Below are 21,889 nucleotides of genomic sequence, written 5' to 3'. Positions count from 1 at the left end.
GTTCCAGTGCAGCGGGCAGGTGCACGAGTGGCCCGCCGCACCCCACCCCCTCACGGCACAGTCGGCCAGCACTCACAGTTCGGGGGAGAAGAGCGCGCCCGGCTGCACCGGGAAGGGGCCTCGGCCAGCTCAGGGAGTCGATTGATGGATGATGATGAGAAGACACATGGCAAAGGACCTTGACACAAGAAGTCTGAGATTCATGCAGGTCCATCAACTGGAAGATGGTGGGTGCAGGTGGGTGGGGCAAGTTAGAGGGCAGATCCGCCTTCACCAGGGCGTCCGCTCCTCCTCCTGGAGGTTCCTACCTTCCCAGACGTGCTGCGACTCAAGCATTTTGGAGCCTATGATCCCTCAAACACACCAAGCAGATTGCCACCTCCGTTCTTAGATGTCTTCCTCTCTTCACCAGGGCACTGCCCTTCTCCCTAGCACAGGCCACTCCCCAACCTTGTCACCGCATCCTCCTGCCCTGCTGGTGTTCACAGCACTCACCGCCATCCTCGGGCACAGACCTCCGTGTATTGTCTGCCGCCTCCTACACCAGCTCCACGAGGGCGGACACCTGCTCACAGCTGGACCCCAGCACCTACCATTGCCTGCACCCCCAGGGCACTGGATGGCTGTCTGTAGAGTGGGGGGAGGGAGGGACGGACGGACGGATGTATGGATGGATGGGGGAAGAATGAATGAATGAATGAATGAATGGACACGAGGCCTTCTGACCCAAAGCACTGCGCACTCTGACTCCATTCTGGGATGCAGTGGGCAAGAGATTGGTTCTGCACCTCGGCACGATTGACCTCTGGGGCTGGAGCATTCCTCGTTGTGGGGGCCGTCCTGTGATGGTGGGAGGTCCGAGGCATCTCCGGACGGTAGGCACCGGAGTTGTGACAACCAGAACCGTCTCCAGACATCGCCGATGTCTTCCCGGCGGGGCCGGGGTGACAACGTGCCGCCAGATGAGGGCCACTGAGCTCCACCCACCTTGGAGTCCCTTCCCCGAGCCCCCGCGGGGAGCACCCCACTCCCCAGGGCACCTCTCCACCCTTGGGAGAGCCACGACGAGAAACCGTAGGCTTCGCGGCCGCCGTTTATTGTTTTATCACATATGTACATTCCGCAGGAGGCCGGTCCCACGTCCACCCGGGCCTCGGGCTTCTCACCAGGCGGCCTGCTCCAGACCCCCGGGCACGGGCTCGGGGCCAAGGCCGGGACTCGGGGCTCAGACGTTCAGCAGGAGGGGTCGGTGCTCCTCTTCGGCCGCGTCGCTGGGAGGGATCTCATAAATGACAAACAGGGAGGAGTACAAGCAGCCCAGGAAGGACACCAGGCTCGAGAAATACATGACCCCGTTGGCGCTGCCCACGGCCGAGGTCAGAGGCCCCAACACCAGGGAGACCAGAATCTGGGCCAGGAAGTACTGGCAGCTGAGCAGGGAGATGTCCACGCCCATGCCCCGCCGGGTGCCGTCCGCGCCGGACCCTGCGAACTGACCCAGAAGGAGACACCGTCAGCGGGAGCCCTGGGCCGCGGCGGGACCCGGCCCCGCGTCGCCTGCAGGCCCCGGGCACCCGCGCGGCCCACGCGCCACCGGCTCACACTTTCCAGCGCCGACGCGCGCCGGGAGTTCAGCCAAGAGCTTAGTAACGTCTGTGCTCGGAGAGATGACGGCAGCGAGAAGAATCCGCGACTCACCGCGGCGGACGCTCCCGCAGGCCCAGGCGGCGCGGAGGCTCTCCCCGGCCCCGGCCGCCTGGCCTTGGCCTTCTTCTCCCCTGAAAGACAGGCGGCCTGCCGGGCTGGGGGAGCACTCCGCGTCCCGGCTCAGCCCCTCTCCCAGCCTCTGTCGGCTGCGCGGCCGTCACACACCCTGAAATAGCCTCTCACGGCTGTGCCTGCTCCTTGGGCTGCTCTGCCGAGCCCCTTGTGGCCCCCAGGGTGGACAGGCCACGTTCCCTCCGTGCCACCCCGGCACCAAATGGGGGCTTGGGGGTGAAGACATGCCTCTGAGCAGAGCTGTTGGGGTGATGGTGGCTGGAGGCGGCGTGGGTCCCCTCCCTCTGCTCCCCGCACGGGCCACCACCCCCCACGAGGCAGCAGATGGGTGCCCCCCCGCCCCCGAGACACTGTGTGCACTGCCTGGGGCCGGCCTCCTGCATCCGGACCTCCCTGTCCTTGTGGCACCCGCAAGGTGCTGTGTGAATGCGCACGCGCGTGTCCTGGGGAAAGTGTGCCTCCCCCCATGGCCACGCACAGTCGGCAAGGCCTCAGCAGGGATGCGGGGGAGGGGGGCTGGCGATCACAGGTGAGCCCTGAGCCTGCGATTGGGCAGAGACTGACCAGAATGTGAGCCTCTAGAAGACTCTACAAGCAAGCAGCCCAAGGCTTCCCGGAGTGCTGACCAAATTCACTTAGGGCGACCCAAGGCTCTGGGAATCCCTTCGCACAGGGTGGGGCAGCCTCCCACCAAGAACTGGCTTTTTTCCCCAGTTTGTTTTCCCTAGTCAAGGGGGTCTCAGGCCTGCAGGGAACAGACAAGGGGATGGTGGCCAGGGGGGTGTTGGGAGGAAGCAGAGGCCCCAGCCAGCAGGGGTGGCATCACTCAAGTCCCCTCCCCGCCCGGGTCTCTTAGCTGCTGCCGGCTTGGGCTGGCAGCGCAGGGTTCGCTCTCCAGCCATCACAGCCTCTGTCCCCACCGTTCCCGACCCGGGGGAAGTGCTGTCCTTGTGGCCACTGCCTGTGAGCATGTCCGGGAGTCCCATGGCTGGCAGGGAAGGGGCTGGGAGGGGCCGCCATGGCTGCCACCCTCGGGCCCAAGGGCGGGCTCACTGTCATGCCTGGAGTCCCAGGCAGATGTGACTCTTCCCAAAAAACATTGTGAACTGAACTCATCAGATACTTGGAAGCCCCTAAAACAACTCAGGATGCCTCTTGGGCCAGGCCTGGGGGAGGCGACAAAGCCCCAAATCAAAAGGGGGTGTGTGTGAGAAACCCAGGGGTCAGGGTGATCTTCTAATGCAGTATTTTCAAATCTCCAAGTTACTGCAAAAAAATCCTTGATGGGAGCATCGTCGGGGCAGGAAGGAAGGAAGCCGTGCCCCGGGCCACGACTTGATGCACCTTGAAAACATGACACCGAGTGTGACACGGGTTTGCCTCCGCGACACGTCCCGACAAGCAAATGCAGAGAGGCACAAAGTGGCTTCGTGGTCTCGGGGGCTGGGGGCAGAAGGACGGGAAGGGGGACGGCTCATGGGTATGGGGTTTCTTTGGGTTCTGAACTGATGGCGGCGCGATGACCCAGCTCTGGGGACACACAGCCCCCACCGGGAGTGGGCGGACGGCACGGTGGTGTGCGGCGGCCCCCAGCTCCGCCAGCCGCTCAAGGACAACGCACGCTAGCCAAAGGTCAGAATCGTACATAAAGACAGGACCGAGTCTCCTGGCTTTTCCTCTGGCCTAGGCCTCGGCCCTGCGATTGGGCAGAGACTGACCGGAATGTGAGCCTCTAGAAGACTCTACAAGCAAGACTCCGGGGGCGGCAACTTCCGGTCTTCAAAGTCCTGACACTCTGATCAGCTGAAGCCTCCGTACTCATTCTTTCTTTAGAAATACCGGGTTAACCTACTGTCGACCTTGACCACTGGGTGTTTTGTGTCCCAGGTGAGGGCCTCCCTTTCCTCGCCCGAGGCCCAGTGCTAACAGGCGACCCCAAAACCTGCCAGAAGGGGACACGAAGGGGTGGGCCTCCCCTGCCACCGTCCCAGCTGTGTGATCCTCCCTCACGGACGGGGGGGCCTCCCCGGGCCACTCCCTGCTCGCGTTTATGCTCTGCGCTCAGCAGCTGACTTTCTGAATGTTCAAACGGGCCCCCCATTTCCCGTGCGGGGCTGCTCCCCGGGCCACGTCTCAGGTGGGGTTTCTCCAGGCTGCCGGGACAGGGCAAGCCAGGCCCAGGCAGGCCTCTTCAGGACCCGAAGCAGAAACCGGAGACCCTTACCTTTTTGTTCTGGTAGTAATCACACAGCAGCGAGTAGGGCAGGGTGCACAGGGTGGAAAATAAAATCCCGTAGGTTATGCAGAGGGACAGGACCACGTAGAGATTCCTGGACAGGGTGGCGAGCCCGGTCCCCAGGCCAAAGGCCAGGTAGGCAATGAAGTACAGCGTACGGATGCTGAGGTATTCTTCTAGCTTCTCGAGAATCGCTGTGGGCCGGAAAGGCAGATGAGCAGCCCGCCGCACCGCCCGGTGGCCCCGGGGCCTCCGTGTCCCAGGGCCATTTCCCTGGGGCTGGCCCTACTGCTGGCTGGCAGCTCGCCCCAGACCAGAAGGCCTGCTTGGGGGTGGGGAGCCTGGGGCGACGGCTCGGGGGGCACCCGGGCCAGGGGGGTCTAGAGGGACGGCAGGCCCTGGGGTGGGGGTGTGGGGGTGCAGGTGAAGGGATCTTGGGCCAAAACAGCAGAAGGGCTCGGGGTGCAGGACAGGGAGGCAAAACCAAGCTGGCCTAGAGTGAAGGACGGTTTTTATATTCTTAGATGGTTTAAAAAAAGATCAGAAGGAGACAAATATTTTGTGACACGTGAAAATTGTCTGAAATCCCAGTTCCCGTCAAACATAAAGGAGGTCCCACTGGGACTCGGCCACGCACGCGCCTCAGACAGAAGCATCTCGTCCATCCGAGGCGGCTTCCGAGTCTCCCGGGGCGCGCCCGGTGCTTCCCCGCAGGCTGTGTGGCCCGCGAGGCCCAAAGCGCCCACTGGCCCCTGACGGAACCCCGGGGCTGACCCCGAGGTGAAAATTGGCTGGTGCCCCACCAGCACCCAGGCTTCCCCGCAGGGACCCAGCTCCGCGTCCTCTGTCCCCTGGGTCCCCCACTGCCAACCTCAGGGTCCCCGCAGTCTCTGGGCTTGGCTCTCCCCACATACCCGCCCCCCACCCCCCTTCTCAGCTGCCCCTTCCCCACCTCTGGACCAGTTGCCACGTGAATCCACACGGGAAGGATGGGGGCGGTGGGGTTGGCAGACGACCGCCTAGAGGCGACCTCCGTGTTCCTCCCGAAGCCCCCACTTCGCCCTCCCTTCCCCGGGCCTGGCCTCTCTGCCCGCTGGCCCCAACCAGGTTGTCCCCAACAGGGGTGCCACGCCCACGACGGTGAAGACCCAGACCTCCCTTCATCCCAGGACCCCACTAAAGCCACACTTCCCCCGGGGGCCCCGAGCCCCTCCGCACCCCCCCAGGGCGGCGGGTACCTGAGTAGAAGGCAGCACTGAAGGCGTAAATACACATCCCCCAGCAGCCCACGGTGACCCCGCTGTTGTACTTCTGATACTCCTCCGACGTGTGCGGGGCCTTGGGGTCTCCCTGAAACACCACCTCACCCATGAAGTCCGTGTAGAACAGCAGCAGCCCCTCAAACGAGAGCCACCCTGGCGGGGGGGAAGGGCTGGTGACCAGCGGCCCCGCGGCCCCGCCTCCGCCCACAGGTGCTTCGACCCGGGCTCAGAGTAATTCGCGGTGCGTGTGGATCCGGAACCTGACGGGGAAAGTACCTGCAGCCTCACTACCCCGAGACGAGACCACGTGACCTCTGCTAAGCTCGCACAGCTTCCCCACCTTTTTTTTTTTTTTTTTAAGCGAATAGTCTTATAAACACAGGCTCTATGGCGTGAAAGGTCATATTCTGTCCTTTGCCCAAACACTATCGTCATGAGGAGAGCGAACCCCTCACGCCTTCTCCTGCCCCTCACTCGCCTCTCTGCAAGGGGGACAAGAAGGTGCGGGGGGAGGTCGCCACGGGCACGAGGGGGCGGCACGTGACCGCGGATGGAGGTCCGCTGGGGCCCCTCCCCGTCCACACCGCAGGGCTCCGTTCCTCTGACGCCCGTGTCAGTGTCTTTGGTAGAGGAAGGGGTGGCGTTTGCTGGACCTCCCGAAGCCCAATAATTCTCATATACACCTCCCTGTGCCATTTCGTGTTCCTAAACAGCCCCTTTCAATGGCAGCCAAGTATTGCACGAGGCAGACACGCCCTTCCTCCATCTAACCCCTCCTTGCACTGCGGGCATTTTGCCTCCCCCTGCACCCCTCCTCCCCGCCCCTGCCCCCCAGCGTCTGGCTCTTAGGAATCGTGCTGGCGGATCCCTGGGACGTAGATGCCCGGTAACAGCTCCGATTGCCTCCTTGCAAAGAATGCCAGGGAGGGTCACTGGGATAAAGGCTATGGGCATTTTTAAGATTCTTGCCTGTTGCTAAATTGCCTTCTAGAGAGACATCCTGATTTACATCCCACAGTGTTCGAGAGCCCCGGAGCATCTCAAATTTGTAATCATCCTCCGCGGCTCGACAGCCTGACGGCAAGGAGATCCCAAACGGAATGAGATGCGAGCTTGGGCTTTTCCGTGGCGATCAGAACGCCAGGGCTCGTGGGCTCAAGGCCAGTGCTGGGCCCCCGCGGGCACGTGGGAGTGTCCGTGTGTGTCTGTCTTGGCTTGAGGAGGAAGACAGCAGTGATGCCCAGACGGGCTTAAGACCCAAGCTCCCCATCAGCAGCGTCCGTCACTTAACTGCGAGTGGTCTGAAAAGCTTTTGGTAATGGGAACCTGGACTCGGAGGAGACCAGGTGTCCGGCACGGGGGCAGGGCTGTGCCTCTGTCTGGACAACCTGGCTTACTTTGGGGCTGCCTGGAGGAGGCATCTCTCTGGCCCTTCCCAGGCCCCACCCTGGGTGGCATCTGGGGAGTCCACATGCATGGAAAGTGTCCCTTCGGGACAGGACGCGGGGCTCTGGGGCGCCCTGGGAGGCTGGCGGGGGCGGGAGCCCCAGGTCCGGCAGCCGCGTCCCCCGCAGTGAGCCCCAGGCCGGGACGCGGACGGACGAGGAGGTTGGCCAGGGGCTCACCCAAGAAGTGGTTGACGCAGAGGTTGCGCAGGGCCTTGGGCATGTGGCAGATGGTGACGCAGAGGTGCCGCACGGACAGGGGCTGCCCTGCCGGCTCGCCGGAGCCCGCCAGCTCGCTCTCATACTTGACGCCGTTCAGCAAGATGTTTGCCACCTGGGGAGGAGGGAGAGGAAGCGCGCACAGGCCGCTTGTCAGGGCACCGGGCTCCGGCCGTCCGGGGACGCGTGTGTGCACACGCACGCACACATGCACCTGCACACACGCGTGCACGCACGTATGTACGCACACGGGCACACACTCGCATGAGCACGTACACAGGGCGCGCATGTGCGTGCACACACACGCGTGCGTACACTCATGCGCGTACGCCTACGGCATGTACAAATGCACTCACGCACACGCACGCACGCACGCACGCACGCTGTGCAGCACCACCTGAACAGGACAGCCAGCATTATGTCGTCTCGTCACACCTGCAGCGGCCACGAACAAAACGTGGGGGGGGGGGTGCCCGCACTGTGGCCACAGGGTGAGCCGTCTGTGCACGGAGAGGGAGTGGATACCGTGCCCAATGGGGGACACACTTGAAATATGAGAACTATGGGTCGGTTCAAATCCAGACGTTACAAATGTCCCTTCTTTTCTGGAACAGCAGGGTATAAAAGGGACTTATTGCAAGAGGCCTGGGGAATCTGTTCCCCGTTCTCTTGGGCCGGTGGGACTCCCGCCTACACGGAGGCTGGGGCGGCCGAGGGAGCAGACGTAGGGAGCAAACACACTTCCCCTGGCCCTCAGCGCAGATGGGTCTCTCTCTGGGGCCCAGGAGCACCAGGCCCGCGGCAAACCCGCTCCCTGATTCGCTTTGCCAACCCTTCCTGGCACGGGAAGGCGTCACTCCTCCGTCGCCCTGCCTGGGTCTGGCCAGACACCAGCTGGGGGAGCCAACCGTTCTGCAAGCCGCAGGGGTGAGGAAGGGACGCCGCCCCAACTCCGGGGCCAAGGGAGCCTGTGCGGCTGTCGGCCAAGTGGGGAGACCCAGAGGAAGCTGAGAGCCCAGGATACCAGGTCCACGGGCAGTCATGTCCACGGGGCTTGTCACCACGGCGGCCGGAGGAAGACCGCTGAAATGACACCTGAGTGCCCACCTGAGGCTAGGTGCGCTCGCAGGTAACTCACGACCTTTCCTTTCCTCAAAGAGGTGGCTCATGGGGTGCCTGGGGGCTCAGGTCATGGTCCCAGGGTCCTGCGATCGAGCCCCGCATCAGGCTCCCTGCTCAGCGGAGAACCTGCTTCTGTCTCCCACTCCCCCTGCTGGTGCTCGTTCTTCCCCTCTCTCTCTCTCTCTCTCTCTCTCTTTTTCTCAAATAAATAAATAAATAAGTAATTTTTTAAAGCAGGCTCATAAATGATGCTGTACTGAGAATGGACCTAGAAGAAAGGATTCGAACGGGAGTTTCAACCGTAACTAAGGAACTGTATCTGACGCCCGTCTGAACTGCCGGAAGCGGCCTCGGGTGACCCGCCCTCGACAAGACCTCCCGCGGAGCGCCCTGATGTCATCAAGGGACAGACGAGGCTAACACCCTCCAGCCGTTAGAGCTCTTTCTTCCAACGGTAACCGGACTGCCTAACCCTCTAGTGGGTTTCGGTTCTTCAGACCTTTTCCGGACCTGAGCCCAGGAGGTGCCCTCGGGACTTCGCCACAAGGACCCATCCTCACAGCAAGGGACAGTCACTCTCAAGACGAAGAAGGCCGCACGGGCCCAAAGAGCGAACCAGACATACGGACGCCCTTGACCTTTAACCCAAGAGAAAAGGAACAACAACCTCAAAATGCGTCTCCGGTCAGCCTCTCCCGAACCGGGGCGTCCGTCAGCCCGGCCGGGCGTGGGGGCGGGGGCTGCCTGGCTGAGGAGCAAACCCTCCGGGGCCTGGGGGGGCTTCGGGTCTCAGGGACACGCCGGGCAGGGCAGCAGGGGTGCCCCCGAGTGACCGCATGCTGCCCTCGGGGCCGCGCGGTTTCACAGAAGCTCCAGGTCCTCACCAGAACCTTCTCTCACCCTGTGACCCCGCTGGGGGCAGGCGGGCCCAGAACTGTTACGTCTGCTTCAAGCGAGCAGCAGAGCCGTTCTTTCACGGGAGGTGACCGCGGACTCTGACCACGGCGAGTCTCACGTGTCAGCTGGTGGCCTCCCCGCCCATCTGACGAATACGAAATACCACACAAACAGCTTTCTGGAAAGTTCTTCACCGGCCAGTCCATGCCTCGCGCTGCTTTTTAGAATCCAGAGTTCTGACAGCCTCGGGGCCGGCTGAGGATGGACACCGGGAGGGCCCAGACTCGCCCTCCGTGGGGTGTCTGTCCCGGGGGGACACCGAGCTCTGCGGGGCCCACAGTCACGCAGGCCACGCGCGCGGCGAGCCCTCGGAGAAACACTGCGGGCGCTTCTGACAAACGCACCCCAGGGCCCTCTGCGCCCGAACTATCTTGGGGCCAACGTGGCCGCGTTTCAAAGCAGCGTCCCTCGGACGGGGACCGGCACGGTAAGCCGCTGCCGGACCCCCGACAGGCCCTCGGAGCCCCCTGGCGCGGGCCCAGCCTCTCCCCCGCCACGTGCAGGCCTCGTGGGCTTCGACCCACCGACTTCCCGAGGCCTCTGGCCGGGGCTCGGGCGGGCTTCCCGGAGCAGAGCGACAGCCCCTCTTTCCGTCGAACTCCCGACGGGGTGCGGCCCCGGCGCCCTCTGACCTCTGCCCTCCCCCCTTCACCTCTACCTGCTGACTGAAGGTCACGTTCCTCCTCCGGCCGCTTTCGGGACCGCCGCCCCCTCCGGCCGCGTCCGGGATGGCCAGGGTCTGGGGTCTCTTCAGGATCCCGGCCGACCGCGGCTTGGGGGCGTCCAGGGAGCCCACCCTCAGCACGTCCCCGTCGGGGCCCGCGGCCAGGGCCCCCTCCCGCCCGTCCCCGAGGCCGCGGTCCCGGCGGTAGAAGCCGTCGGGGGCCCGGGGGAAGCTGACGCTGAGGGCCGGCCGCGGGGCGCTGCCCGGGAGGGCCAGGTAGGGGTCGGCGCCGGCCGGGAAGCAGTCGATGAGCACGCTGTCGATGTTGGAGGTGGCGAAGGACGAGGCGAACTCGCTGAGGCCCGTCAGGGAGCCGTCCCTGCTGCTGAAGCTGCCGTACTTGGGCGTGAGCGGGCTGAGCGGCGAGATGGGGCTGGCGAAGCTGGCGTAGGGGCCGGCGGCCGCGGGGCACGGCAGGGGCTCGCCCGCCCCCTCCTCGCACAGCAGCGGCGGCGAAGGCGGCAGCGGGAGGCTCGGGCTCTTCATGGCGGCCTTCTTCTCGCCCGGCGGCCGCAGGGGTCTCTCGGGGATGCTGACCAGGGTCAGGACGGTGGTGACGCTCAGGGTGACCGCGGTGAAGATGTAGATGACCCTCAGCTGCCCGCCCAGGGCTCTTCCAAAGCTGGTTCTGTCCCAGTGGATGCCCCCGACCACGTAACCGAATCCTCCTCCGAGGCCTGGGGAGAGAAGCGGAGTTAAGTACCCCCGAGCAGGCGGGGGGTGGGGGCGGGCCCTTGCCAGTCGCGGTTCCGCATCTGACTCAGTGGCCAAATCCGTTGCGAGGACACACATCCGGCGTCGGTCCCTCCTAAACCCCAGACAGACTGTGAAGGAGAATGGGATTGGGGGGGCCCTCTCCTGGTCACGGGCCACCCCCCGGGGTTGCCTGGCCCCAGAGCAAACAGCATGGTGCCCACCCATCCACATCTGTCCCAATTACCCGTGGCCTTGCCGGATTACTGAATGTCTACACTGGCTCACAGTCCCCTTCCAGGAGGCCCGGCCCCCCAGGGTCAGTGCCGGGCAAACAGGGAAGATCTCTTCTCCAACACACAGACCACACACGCACGTGGGGGGTGGGATTCACGCGGCCACCCTGGTGGTTCTCGCCTGAGGCCCGCGTCCTCATGTGCGGCCACCACTAGGGGTCACCCCCAATGATGACCAAGGACGGCCCCCCTCGCCCTCCGGCTCAGCAAGCCGGCAGGAAACAACAAGGCTGCGGGGATCCGGTCCTCTGCTCCTGCTCGCAGCACCCCACGGCCTCGGGGAACAGGTGCACGGCAAGCGGATTCACGCAGCGCGGCGTAAAAAGGTGGGCGATGCCACGCTGCCCACAGCCAGCAGCACTTCGCTCCAGAAAGTTCTGCTTCCCCGTCGCCCGCTCCCACGTCCCCAGCACCCCCGGCCCACCCCGCTGCTACACCCCAGGGACTGCGGCCTTATCTTATCTCGAGTCCAGCAACATTTCCAGCTGGTTGGGAGGTGAGTTTCCTCCGTTTCCTCCTGCTGCTGCCGAATGCCAACCGCCCCTGCGATCCGGCCGCCCTCCGCCTTGGGGAGAACTGGCCTCTTGTAAAGCGGAACTTCTGCAGCAAGGCCTGGGCTCAGACACACGCAGCTCAGCCTTGCACGGGCCCCTCACGCTGCCACGTGGCCCTGAAACCCATCACTTCACGGTTCCCCCCCGGAGCGCCCTCATCTGTCCCCAACTGTCCCTACAGGTCTTGGAATTTCACGTCACCCCTCCTCTTGGTATTCCTAACTCCCCACCTTCGTGGTCCCCACGAGCATCTCTCACCTCTCTCCAAGACACAACTGCTATTTTGTGGCCCTTAAATAAGGTCAGATTTGAGATGACCTCTATTGACCTTTTTAAAAAAAAAAAACAAAACAATGACTGAAGCAAATATATTCTCAGGGGAAAGAAACAGGACATCGCTCATCCTCGAAAACAGAGACAACCGGATTCAAACATGGGCAAAGGACTCACAGTTCCGTTTCCCAGCTATTTCTCCCAGGAAGACACGCCGATGGCCGGGAGGCAGTCGGAGGGGCCTCAGCGTCCGTAGCCACCAGGGAAATGCAAACCGAAGCCACAATAGAGCCCACCTCGCACCCATCAGGTTGTATCAAAACAGCGAGACAATAGTAAGTGTTGGCGGAGATATGGGGGAAATCGTAACCCAACAGTGTTGCTGGGGGGCTCCTCAGAAAATTTAGAATCGAATTACCGTACGATCCAGCACCTTCCCGTCTCGGTTTAAAGCCCAAAGAACCGTAAGCCCCCCAAGTCTGTAGCCGCGGGAGTCACAAGAGCTGCAATGTGGCAGCCGCCTAGTGTCCAGCAAGAGGGGAATGGAGAAGCCGGAGGCGATCTCTGCGCACAACGGTGCGTTACTCCAGCACGCACGGGAGGGACATTCTGACACCTGCCACCACGGGGACGACCACTGTCCGAAGTGAAACCGCCCAGTCTCAAAAAGACAAGCACCGCATAAGGCCACCCACAGGAGGGACTCAGAGCTGTCGAAATGGCAGAGACAGAGAGAGCACACGGAGAGCCTGGGGTTCTGGGCGTGGGGACGGGAGTTAGTGTTCAGTGGGGACAGAGTTTCAGTTTTATAAGATGAGAAAGTTGTGTGTGTGTGTGTGACAGGGGTGGGCGGTGGTGATGGCCCCACCACAACGGGAGTGCGCTCGATGCCACCAAACTGTTCACTTAAAATTGGTTAAGATGGTGATTTTTTTTTTTAATGATGTGTATTCTAACACAACAACAACAACAAAAAGGGACACCCAGGTGGCTCAGTCGGTTAAGCATCCGGCTCTTGATTTTGGCTCAGGCCACGATCTCGGGGTGGGGAGATCGAGCCCAGGGTCAGGCTCCGTACTCAGCATGGAGTCTGCTCAAGACTCTCTCTTTCTGCCTCTGCCCCTCCCCCCACTCATGCATCTGTGCATGTGCTCTCTCTCTCTCTCTCTCTCTCTCCAAAATAAATAAATAAATAAATCTTTTTACAAAGAACAGCAACAAGTCAGAAGACTGTCAGGTAAAAAACGGGGTCCGCCTTGCTCCCCCCCACACTCCAGCACTGGCCCAGCCGAGACCCCTGAAGAAATTCCCTGTCCCCATCCACACCTGTGTGCAAACAGAGACAGCGTGGCATTTTCTAGAAGAAACAGCTGGGATTGGACAGACGGAGCAGTTTGCCCAACGTCGCCGCACTGAACAGGAGGAAAAGCCCAGAACTGATTCAACCTTCCCGATCCTGGAGCCGCTGGCCTCACCCCCGTGTTCACCCAGGTCCTGCGCAAGCCGGTCTTGTTACGTCTTCCCCTTGACCTTTAGAAACACTTCCCGACGCTTTCTTCAACGGGACCGTTTTAGTCCGTGTTTCATAGAAGAAAGCCGGGAGAACTGCTTTTCCGGGGATACTGTGATAAGCAAACATCGTACTGAATCCTCCTTTCCGCAGTCAGTTCTTTCGAAGTGTTCCCGTGTGGGGTCATGGAGGGTAAGGCTCGCCCTCCGCACCCCTCCCTTCTGCTCACCGCCCAGGCTCTGCGGCTCCACGGTCATTCCTGCCTCGTGTCTTACCTCCCGAGGCTCGTTGCTCCCGTTGGCCGCACATGCAGCTCGGGCGTGTGCGTGTGTGTCCGTGGCACGTGTGTGTGAGTACGTGGCACTCGCGTGTGCTCGACTCCTCATCGGAGGCAGACTCTGTATGTGACAATTTCCCTGCTCACTCCAATGTGACCGGTCAGTACCCAGGCCACACGCGATCACACCGGCTGCGGCAGAGCAGCGAGCCCTGGCCGGTTCCCTGACATGCCAGGTCCACAGAGGCCCAACAAGGCGACGCTCTGCCTCCTTATTTCGGCCCTCAAGGGTGTGAACAGCCAAACTTTTTATTGTCGACATGATGCCACTTTTCTGTGGACTTTTTGCCTTTTTTGGGGGGGGGGTGACATCACCGTTTAAAACGGCCCCCGCGGGTCGCGCTCATCCAGGAGGAGGTGCTGGGTCTTGGGGGGCAAACACGTGCGTGAGGTCAGCTTTGCTCAGGCACACGTTCCGGCGCTGTCGGCCACGCACGCGCCCGTGTTTGTGGATCTGTGATCCACGTTCAGAAAGTGTCTTTAGGCAGAAACGCAGAAAACAGGTTGAAGTGCCGACGCGGTTGGTGAGAGTGAGACCCAACCCTGTCCCCGTCCTGGGCAGGGACTCCGAGCTGGCCAACTCAGGGCTCGCGGCGGCTTTGTAGACAGCAACTCCGTGAACGGCGAGAATCAGGTGCCCGCAGGCACACGCACTTGGAGACTTACCCACGCACACGCGTAGCTCGTGCACGTCGGCGCGCAGGCCAACACACAGAATCCTGCTGAACTAGATCGTTGGAAATCGGTATTTTCAATCAGCTCATTGTTCATCCATTTAGTTGAGGTTTTTTTTTTTAAAGATTTTATTTATTTATTGGACACAGAGAGAGAGAGAGAGTTTGCACAAGCAGGGGGAGCAGCAGAGGGAGAGGGAGAAGCAGGCTCTCCACTGAGCAGGGAGCCCGATGTGGGGCTCGATCCCAGGACCCTGGGACAATGACCTGAGCTGAAGGCTGACACTTCACCGACCGAGACACCCAGGTGTCCCCCCACATTTGAGTTTTACAACTTGGGTTTTGCACTGGGGCGATCGGAAATGCCCACAGGAAAGGCACCGCTGCGCCAACCGGAGACCTACCTGCCAGGAGCGCATGGATGTTGAGGCCGCGGTCCTGGTCGGCGGGGCTGCACACGTCCATCATGTAGGCGTGGCTGGGGTTGTCGGCGGAGTCGGCGCTGAAGTCCATGAGCACCACCCCACACACGGTCAGGAGGAGGCCCCACTCGTGGTTGTCGGATGAGTCGGCCAGCGCCGTGCCCAGGTCCCTGCCGTTGAGCAGGAGCGAGAGGCCCAGCAACGCCCCTGCGGATGGAGAAACAAAGTCACGCCCGGGGAACGCGGAGCAGCTCTGTCCTCCCCCAGCCCCCCAGGCTGGCCCCGAGAGTTCCTTTTCCACCAAACTTTAAGCAGAGCCCATGGGAAAAGTCCCCTCCAGAATCACCACGGGTTTTGGTTTTTTGGTTTTGTTCTCAATTTTGCTTGCATTGGGGTCTTTATTCGGTCAAGCCGAGTGGGAATGACCTAAATCTTAACTTGTTCTTGGAAAGCCAGGGTGCTAGATGGCCATAGTTAACTCGGGCCGGTTCCAGGGCGCTCGCTGCCACCCCACTGTGGAATTTTATCTGTGTTGCTGCTTTGGTCAATGCTATTTTAAATTTTTCTAAGAGGAAGCAGTTGGGGACTGTTTGGTTTTTTTTTTTTTTCCACTTGATTTCAGTTCCAAAACAACAGACCTATAGCCAGGACAAGAATGAAAGGGCGTCTCCTTCCAAACCTTGAGGTACATCGGTCACTCCAAGCACCCAGCAGTGGCTGCAGTAGGAATCCTGAAACAGAGCAGGCCAGGGGTCACAGCCGGGGTCTCCCCCTAACCCACCCCGCACGCCGCGCTGGACAGAGACAGCCCCGTCACAGCCCTCAGACATCTGCCCCCAAACGTCCCAGGGCGTCAAGCGAATAAAGTACTCGGGGCACACAACCCTGGGCTAGAAAAACAGAAGACAGACTCTTGGAATAGCTCGGCTTCTGCCCACATTTTCCACTCAGGCCCCTGTAAAGCACTAAGTGGCCGTGACCTTCCTCGGGAATCCGCAAAATTCCAGGACCTCCCCAGACCCAAACCACATCAAGCTTTGGGGCTTGGATCCTCCAGGAATCCCTGGGGTCTGTGAAATGCCCATTCTGTGGTTTGGTTTAGACAAAGTCACTTAAACTACGGGGTGTGGTGACCCGACTGTGTTCTCCCGCAGCCCCAGACCATGAGCATAGCTTCCCTCTTGCTCCCCCTCGTCCCCTTGGGACCCTCTAGCTGCTTCAACTCAGGCTTCCGGAAGCTTCCAAAGGTGTCCGGAGGCTGTCCGCCATCGGGGCTGAGCTGGGGCTCACCGAGGATGGGGCTGATGAACCACACCAGGCTGTAGAGCTGGTCGGGCAGGCCCATCTGCAGGAGCACTGGGGTCACGTACGCCGTCTCCATGGCATAGCTGAACTCGATGCCAAAGAGAATGCAGCCGTTGAACAGCAGCTCCCGGAAGGACCTCTGGGGGTGCAGGTCCCCGAAGTCCACCAGCTCGATCGGACACGGGGTGTTGGGGGGTGGGGGCGGGGAAGGGCGGATGCACTTCCTCCTCTTGGGGTGTCGTTTGAAGTTGTTGGCCCGGTGGCTGATATGCCGGGTCACGGACCCCGAGTAGCCCGAGATCTGAGACCTCCAGAAGTCCTGAGGAGCCAAGCTGGGGAACGGGGCCTCTCCCGGAGGGGTGCTGCTCGCCGGGAGGATCATCGTAGGGGGGGCCGGTGCGTGTTCCTGTGGGGAAAGCCCGTTTGGGGGCGACAGTCACTCACCAGGGCCTCCGCCATCAGAGTTAATCTTTCCAGGTGGCTCCCCCCGCACCCCGACTGGCATCTGCTTATCCTTGTCCTGCGGGAAGGGAGGGGTTCTCAGAGCAATGTGCCCCCCAGAGTGGAGGCCTGCTGCTCGGGGATGTGGCTCAGGAGACCACAGCTGGCGCTCTCTCACCGCTCAGGGGGACGACCCCGTCCTCAGGTCTCTGCACTCCAGCTCAAGGGGACTGTCCCCTAAAGAGGCTCCAGAAGGAGGGCCAGGCAAGGAACCTCCTGGAAGGTGGGAGCAGCCGGGCTCCCCCTGGCTCTGAAGGGTGCCAGACTATTTTAGGACCTGCACCTATATTCAGGATGAATTTTGCCCCGGGGAGCAGAGAGGTGGGGAGACCAGACTTGGGGCAGGACCTGAGCACCTGTGCCCGGTCAGGGGACAGCCTTTCCTTCATGGGGCGGAAAGTCACAGAGGTCTCCCTGCCTGTCACTATGTCTCCTCTTCCTGGGAGGCTGGGGCCCTTGCCTAAAAGCAAATGCTTGAGTTGAATTCCAGGCCTTTCCTTACAGACCCCGTGGGTGAGTATTCTTTAGTCAAGTCAGGAGAACTGAGACTTCACTCTTGTTTGAATATCCTCTCTTTAAAGAAATAAACCAAACACCCTGAATCCCACGTGTCCTGGGAGGGGAGAGAGAGAGAGATAGCCTCCGTCTTTAAATCATCCTGTAGAGGAACATCCCCCATGCCCAGGCCCCGGGTATGGAGTTAGCAAGGACTCGGGCCTGGGCACGTGCCCCCTGGTGTCTGCAAACGGTCACTTAGAGGCCTGTTCCTGGGTGCAGCTGTTTCACTGCTTCGGAATGAATCTAGATGGTAAATATTCAAAGAACGGATTCTAGTCCGTTGACCCGTGCATTTTAGCCAATGTCAATTTTACTAAGCACAGGGAGAGGAAGTCTACCACGATCAGAGGGAAAGAGACAGAGACAAACACACGAGGGGCACCTTCGAGGGTTCTGCCGGCCTTGGTGACAGCCTACCCCATCTGTCACCACAAAGCAATTGCCTATGCTCCTTTGAGCTCCTGCCCGAGAAGTGGACTCCCAACCCAAGTCAACTTTCCCAACTTCGATGGGCTTCCTGACCGGGACTGTTGTTAGTTACCACGATAAATGTTACAGGCTTCCCTGCCCCCCCCAAAACTACTTTTAAGCTTTAAAAATGAAGCTCTGATTTCTGATGTTAACTCACCCCCTCCACCATGGTATGCCTAGTCCGTAAGCTCTTTATGAAGCCCTGGTCCGAAATGCCTCATCACTCCAGATTTGTCTCCTAAACTCCCTGCCGTCTGCTCAGGGGTTGTTCTCCTTCTGTCCGGAAGACACCGGCAGTGGAAGTGATGTTCTTGAGAGACACCCCAGCAGAATGCAGAGCCCCGTGTTAACCCGACAGCCCATTCATCGACCCATTCATTCCCCCTTCCACCTGCCCATGCATCCCACCTGTAACCACACCCCACCCATTCCTCGTCTAGTCCGCCCTTCCCCTTTCCAAGCACCCACGCCTCACCCACCTGTCCGTTCACCTACACACCCATTCTCCCATCTGGTGAGTACTAAGTACCAAGACACCGAGGCCTCAGAGATAAAAGAAAGGCAAAGTTTTGGCCCCTGAGTTGGGTGGAAAGTGGAGGGAAGGAGTCTAAGCAGCGGGAAGCACCTGCGCAATCAGGAGATGCGCGCGCAGCCGTCGGGCGCCACGTCCGCATGGTGACAGGACGTCACTGGGGACGGAGGAGCTGGCGACGAAGGGCCTTGTGGCCCTGCTGAGAGACGGGTTTCTTTTATGTTGTTTTGTTTTGCCTTTTTTTTTTTTAAGATTGTATTTATTTATTGGACAGAGAAAGACAGCGAGAACAGAAACACCAGCAGGGGGAGTGGGAGAGGGAGAAGCAGGCTTTCTGCCAGGCAGGGAGCCCGATGCGGGGCTCCATCCCAGGACCCTGGGATCATGACCTGAGCCGGAGGCAGACACTTAATGACTGAGACACCCAGGTGCCCTGTTTTGTTTTATTTTTAAGATTTTATTTATTTACTTGAGAGAGAGAAAGAGAGAGAGAGCGAGAACAGAGGTAGAGGGAGAAGCAGACCCCACGCTGAGCGGGGAGCCCAATTCGGGACTCGATTCCAGGACCCTGAGATCATGACCTGAGCAAGAAGGCAGATGCTTACCCACTGAGCCACCCAGCCGCCCCTGCTACGAGATGGATTTCGCTCTGAGAGGCCAGGGATGGACATACCCAGAGACCCAGTCTACTCTTCCTTCTTGGACAGCTGGGGATAAGATGTCTTGCCTTGTGACCTTAGAAACATCCCATGCTCTCTCTAAAAGAAGAAAAGGTATACCTAAAAACCGTGTAGGCAAGGTATACTTCATTAAAAACATAACTGGGGCGCCTGGGTGGCTCAGTCGGTTGCACGTCCTGATGATTTCAGCTCAGGTCGTGAACTTGGGATCGTGACGTCGAGCCCTGCATTGGGCTCCATGTTCAGCAGGGGAGTCTGCTTGAGAGTCTCTCTCTCTCCCTCCCTCTGCCCGCCTCCCTTCCAACACACACACACACATACACACACACACTCTCTCTCTCTCTAAAATAAATAAATCTTTTTAAAAAAAAACCTTTATGAAAAGGAAGTCAAACTTCATTAAAAAAAAAAAAAAAGCTAAATTCTTGATTCTGTTCCTCCTGTTCTAGCTCGGCCCATCATAAATACTCCAGAGAAATCTGTCCTTTGGCCAGTCTTGCCTTCAAAAACCCAGGTGCCTGTTAGCATTTCCTGGAGTTTCACTCATTCCTTAAAACCACAGAAATAAGGCGCCCTTTGAATACTGCGTGATGAGAACATCTGCTTAAAAGTCAGAAGGGAGGCCTTTAGCACAGGTGTGTGGGAGAGCTTGGCCTGACCCCACCTGTCCGGTCAGACCCCCCCCCCCCCACTGTGGTGACTACTCCCTCTTGGCCTCTGCACCGGCTCCTCGCCCCTGCCTGCACAGGGCACCACTCTTCCCCATCAGCATTTTACCCCCATAAAGGGAACTTAGTGCACGGGCATGAGACAACTTGCCTTTTGTTTTGGAATGAAGAACCACGGCCCAGTTTGGAAGAATTTCAGATTTAGACAGCATATGGTGGGAGCACACTCTTGCAAAGGGTTATGAACTGTGTGGCTAGCACGTGTCTCTGCCTCTGACGTGACCACGTCGCCAACACCCAGCCACCACCCCTAGCTTTCAAACACAGCCCGCAGCCGGTTCTAGCCAAAGGGAGACCCCCACTCCCTTGCCTTACCCTACCCCACCCCACAGCATCGAAGCCAGAAATGAAACCTGGACTTCCCAGAAGTCTTTCCGGAGGGTTCATTTTTGAATTGGGGGATCGGCGTTACTATTTTGTTTCAAGAATACATTTATTAAAAGCTGTCCATGAAAGTTTAAGAAGAATGCTTAAAATTCAAAATAATGAAATAGTGAAATTTCAAAATAGTGAAATTTAAAGTAATGAAATAGAATTTTAATACATGAATACAAATATTTACCAGACCATCTTGCTATCCTGATCATACTATGAGCATTAGTTCAGTTCATATATATATATATATAAATATATAGAGAGACATAGATATAGATATATATCTATATCTATGTCTATCCCTGGCCCCACAAAAGGTTCTAGGCTGTGCCCACCATGCTTCTTGAAAACAGGGGATGTTTCAAGTAACAAATCCCTTAGATGGCACCGGACGATTAAACCACAAATGATTAATAACAATGCCCATGTCACTTGAATGCTAAAAATTACCCTACTATGAGCCAAATCATTTCCTCATCTCTCTCTCCTCTTCTTTATAGGACACAGGCTTTGCACCTGGGGTCCCAGGGGACCACATCCCTTCCCCACTCTTCCTTCCAACAATTCCCAAAGCTAATACTTCAAGGAAACCTTCCCAAGTCAGCGAAGGGCTGCGTGGACCCGAGGAGGTGTTCTAAATGCACTGGTTACTGACTGGGGGCCCATCCCTCACCTCCGCTCTCCGGAATCCCGCCCCTCCCTGACAACCAATTGATCCCCAAAGCCCTGGTCAGTCACTGAACTTGGGTTTCCTTCGCACCTGACTCTACTTCCCTATAAAAGCTGAAAACAGAAGCAGTATGGTAGCCTCAGAAATAATTTGAGAAGTTATTTGTTGAGGAGATGAGAATGAACTGAATTGCCATCAGCCTCCCGCGGCAGCCCTGGCGAGAAAGCAGGAACCCTGGGCCATGAACTCACCATCAGCTTAATCCTGGGAAGCTGACAGAGGTCCTCCCAGAAGCCCCTGCCCTCTGGAGGGTTCAGCCTCAGGCGGGAGGCGAACCGGAAGCTGATGACACCTGCCCAGGTGACCGGGGACCAGGCCTCTGGCACCAATGAGCACAGCATTAGCCTGGGGCAGATGGCAGCGTGTGTGCTCTCCCTGCTGGCCAGGGTGAAACCAAGCTGTCAGCCGGCCGCTACCCTCCGGTGGGCCGGGGGTTCCGCGGTCCGGGTGGGGGGCGACACCGGGGGTTCCATTTACAGGTCAGTTAGTTAGACATTAAGGAAGAACAAAGGTCCCCGGGCCAACCTCCAGTCCCAGTCCTGGCACTCTGATCACCCGGGGGCCTACGCTGAGTCGCTCCAGCGTGGAGCCGGGAAGCTGTGCCGAGCGCGGGGAGGAAACGGGGGTACCTGTGGTTCGAGACAGGAGGCATCCCTTTCCGAGGCCGGGCTCCCGCCTGGCCCGCGCGCAGCTCGGGTCCCGGCCCGGCAGCCCCCGGCCCGCTGCCGCTGCTGCTGCTCCTGCTCCTGCTGCTGCAGCATCACCCCGCGGGGCGGGGCCGTGACGTCACGCTGCATCCCGCGTTGCCCGGGGCCGGTACCCGCAGAGCATCCTTAAAGCGGCACCGCCCCGCCTCGGCCTGCACCCCTCCCGCCTCCAGGGCTCGCCCGAAAGCCCCAGAAACAGGCCCACTGTTGACTTCCGGTGGCCTCAAGCATTCCCCTCCCCCCCAATATTGCAGTTTTCCTTTAGGAATGTGTTGGTTAGGGATGAATCTGATAACATTATGTATTTGATTATCTTCCTCGGCCTAAGAGTTCTCATCCCCCCCACCCCCCACCCCCCCGATTTTAAAAGAAATGCACTCATTTTTGGCGATTCTTTTTTTTTTTTATTTTTTATTTTTGGCGATTCTTAAAAGCACTGTTGGCTCCAGGCACTGTGCCCACTGTACAGATCAGGTAAGTTGGTCCTGTCTAGAAATTTGAAAGAATTTCTTAATATGTATCGGGGTCTACTCTATGCCAGGCACTGTTCTAGGGACTGGGGATATAGCAATGAACAAAACAGATGAAAGTTCTCGTCCCTGTGGCCCAACACTGTAGAGAGGGAACGACACATCAAACAAGACACACAACATGAATTAGTGACATGCCTGAAGGTATTAACTCCCCAGAGAAAGAGCTGGAGAGGGTGGGGCTGGAGAGGGGGTGGCGTAGTTTTTTTTTTTTTTTTAAGATTTTATTTGTTTTTATTTATTTGACAGACAGAGATCACAAGCAGGCA

General features: G+C 59.3%; 1 protein-coding gene across 2 annotated transcripts; it reads right to left on the bottom strand.

The window, feature by feature from the left end:
- Positions 1-1,093: 1,093 nt before the first annotated feature.
- SLC45A1 (solute carrier family 45 member 1) lies at positions 1,094-21,120 on the bottom strand. 2 transcript variants are annotated; one of them, XM_044236279.1, is made up of 9 exons: positions 21,013-21,120; positions 15,794-16,214; positions 15,142-15,234; positions 14,486-14,710; positions 9,679-10,421; positions 6,903-7,056; positions 5,254-5,430; positions 4,004-4,209; positions 1,094-1,492 (listed from the first exon to the last, which is right to left on the bottom strand). In XM_044236279.1, exons 2-9 carry the CDS (start codon positions 16,188-16,190, stop codon positions 1,226-1,228), a joined length of 2,262 nt encoding a protein of 753 aa, XP_044092214.1. In that variant the 5' UTR covers positions 16,191-16,214; positions 21,013-21,120; the 3' UTR covers positions 1,094-1,225. The 2 variants fall into 2 exon arrangements, with proteins under 2 accessions (XP_044092214.1, XP_044092215.1); XM_044236280.1 differs by lacking the exon at positions 21,013-21,120 and having other exon boundaries at positions 15,183-15,234; positions 15,794-15,807.
- Positions 21,121-21,889: the final 769 nt, after the last annotated feature.

The sequence above is a fragment of the Neovison vison genome, chromosome 2 (assembly GCF_020171115.1).
Source record: "Neovison vison isolate M4711 chromosome 2, ASM_NN_V1, whole genome shotgun sequence".
Lineage (NCBI taxonomy): Eukaryota > Metazoa > Chordata > Mammalia > Carnivora > Mustelidae > Neogale > Neogale vison.
Note: the sequence above shows the minus strand (reverse complement) of the source record. Positions and strands in the feature narration are given on the sequence as shown.

Excerpts from the sequence above, each read along its gene's own strand:
- SLC45A1 (XM_044236279.1), bottom strand. The coding sequence starts at position 16,190 with ATGATCCTCCCGGCGAGCAGCACCCCTCCGGGAGAGGCCCCGTTCCCC. Across the intron at positions 14,711-15,141 it reads CATTCTTGTCCTGGCTATAG|GGGCGTTGCTGGGCCTCTCG; the intron begins GTCTGTTGTTTT and ends CTCCATCCGCAG. Across the intron at positions 10,422-14,485 it reads CATCCATGCGCTCCTGGCAG|GCCTCGGAGGAGGATTCGGT; the intron begins GTAGGTCTCCGG and ends TTCTCTCCCCAG.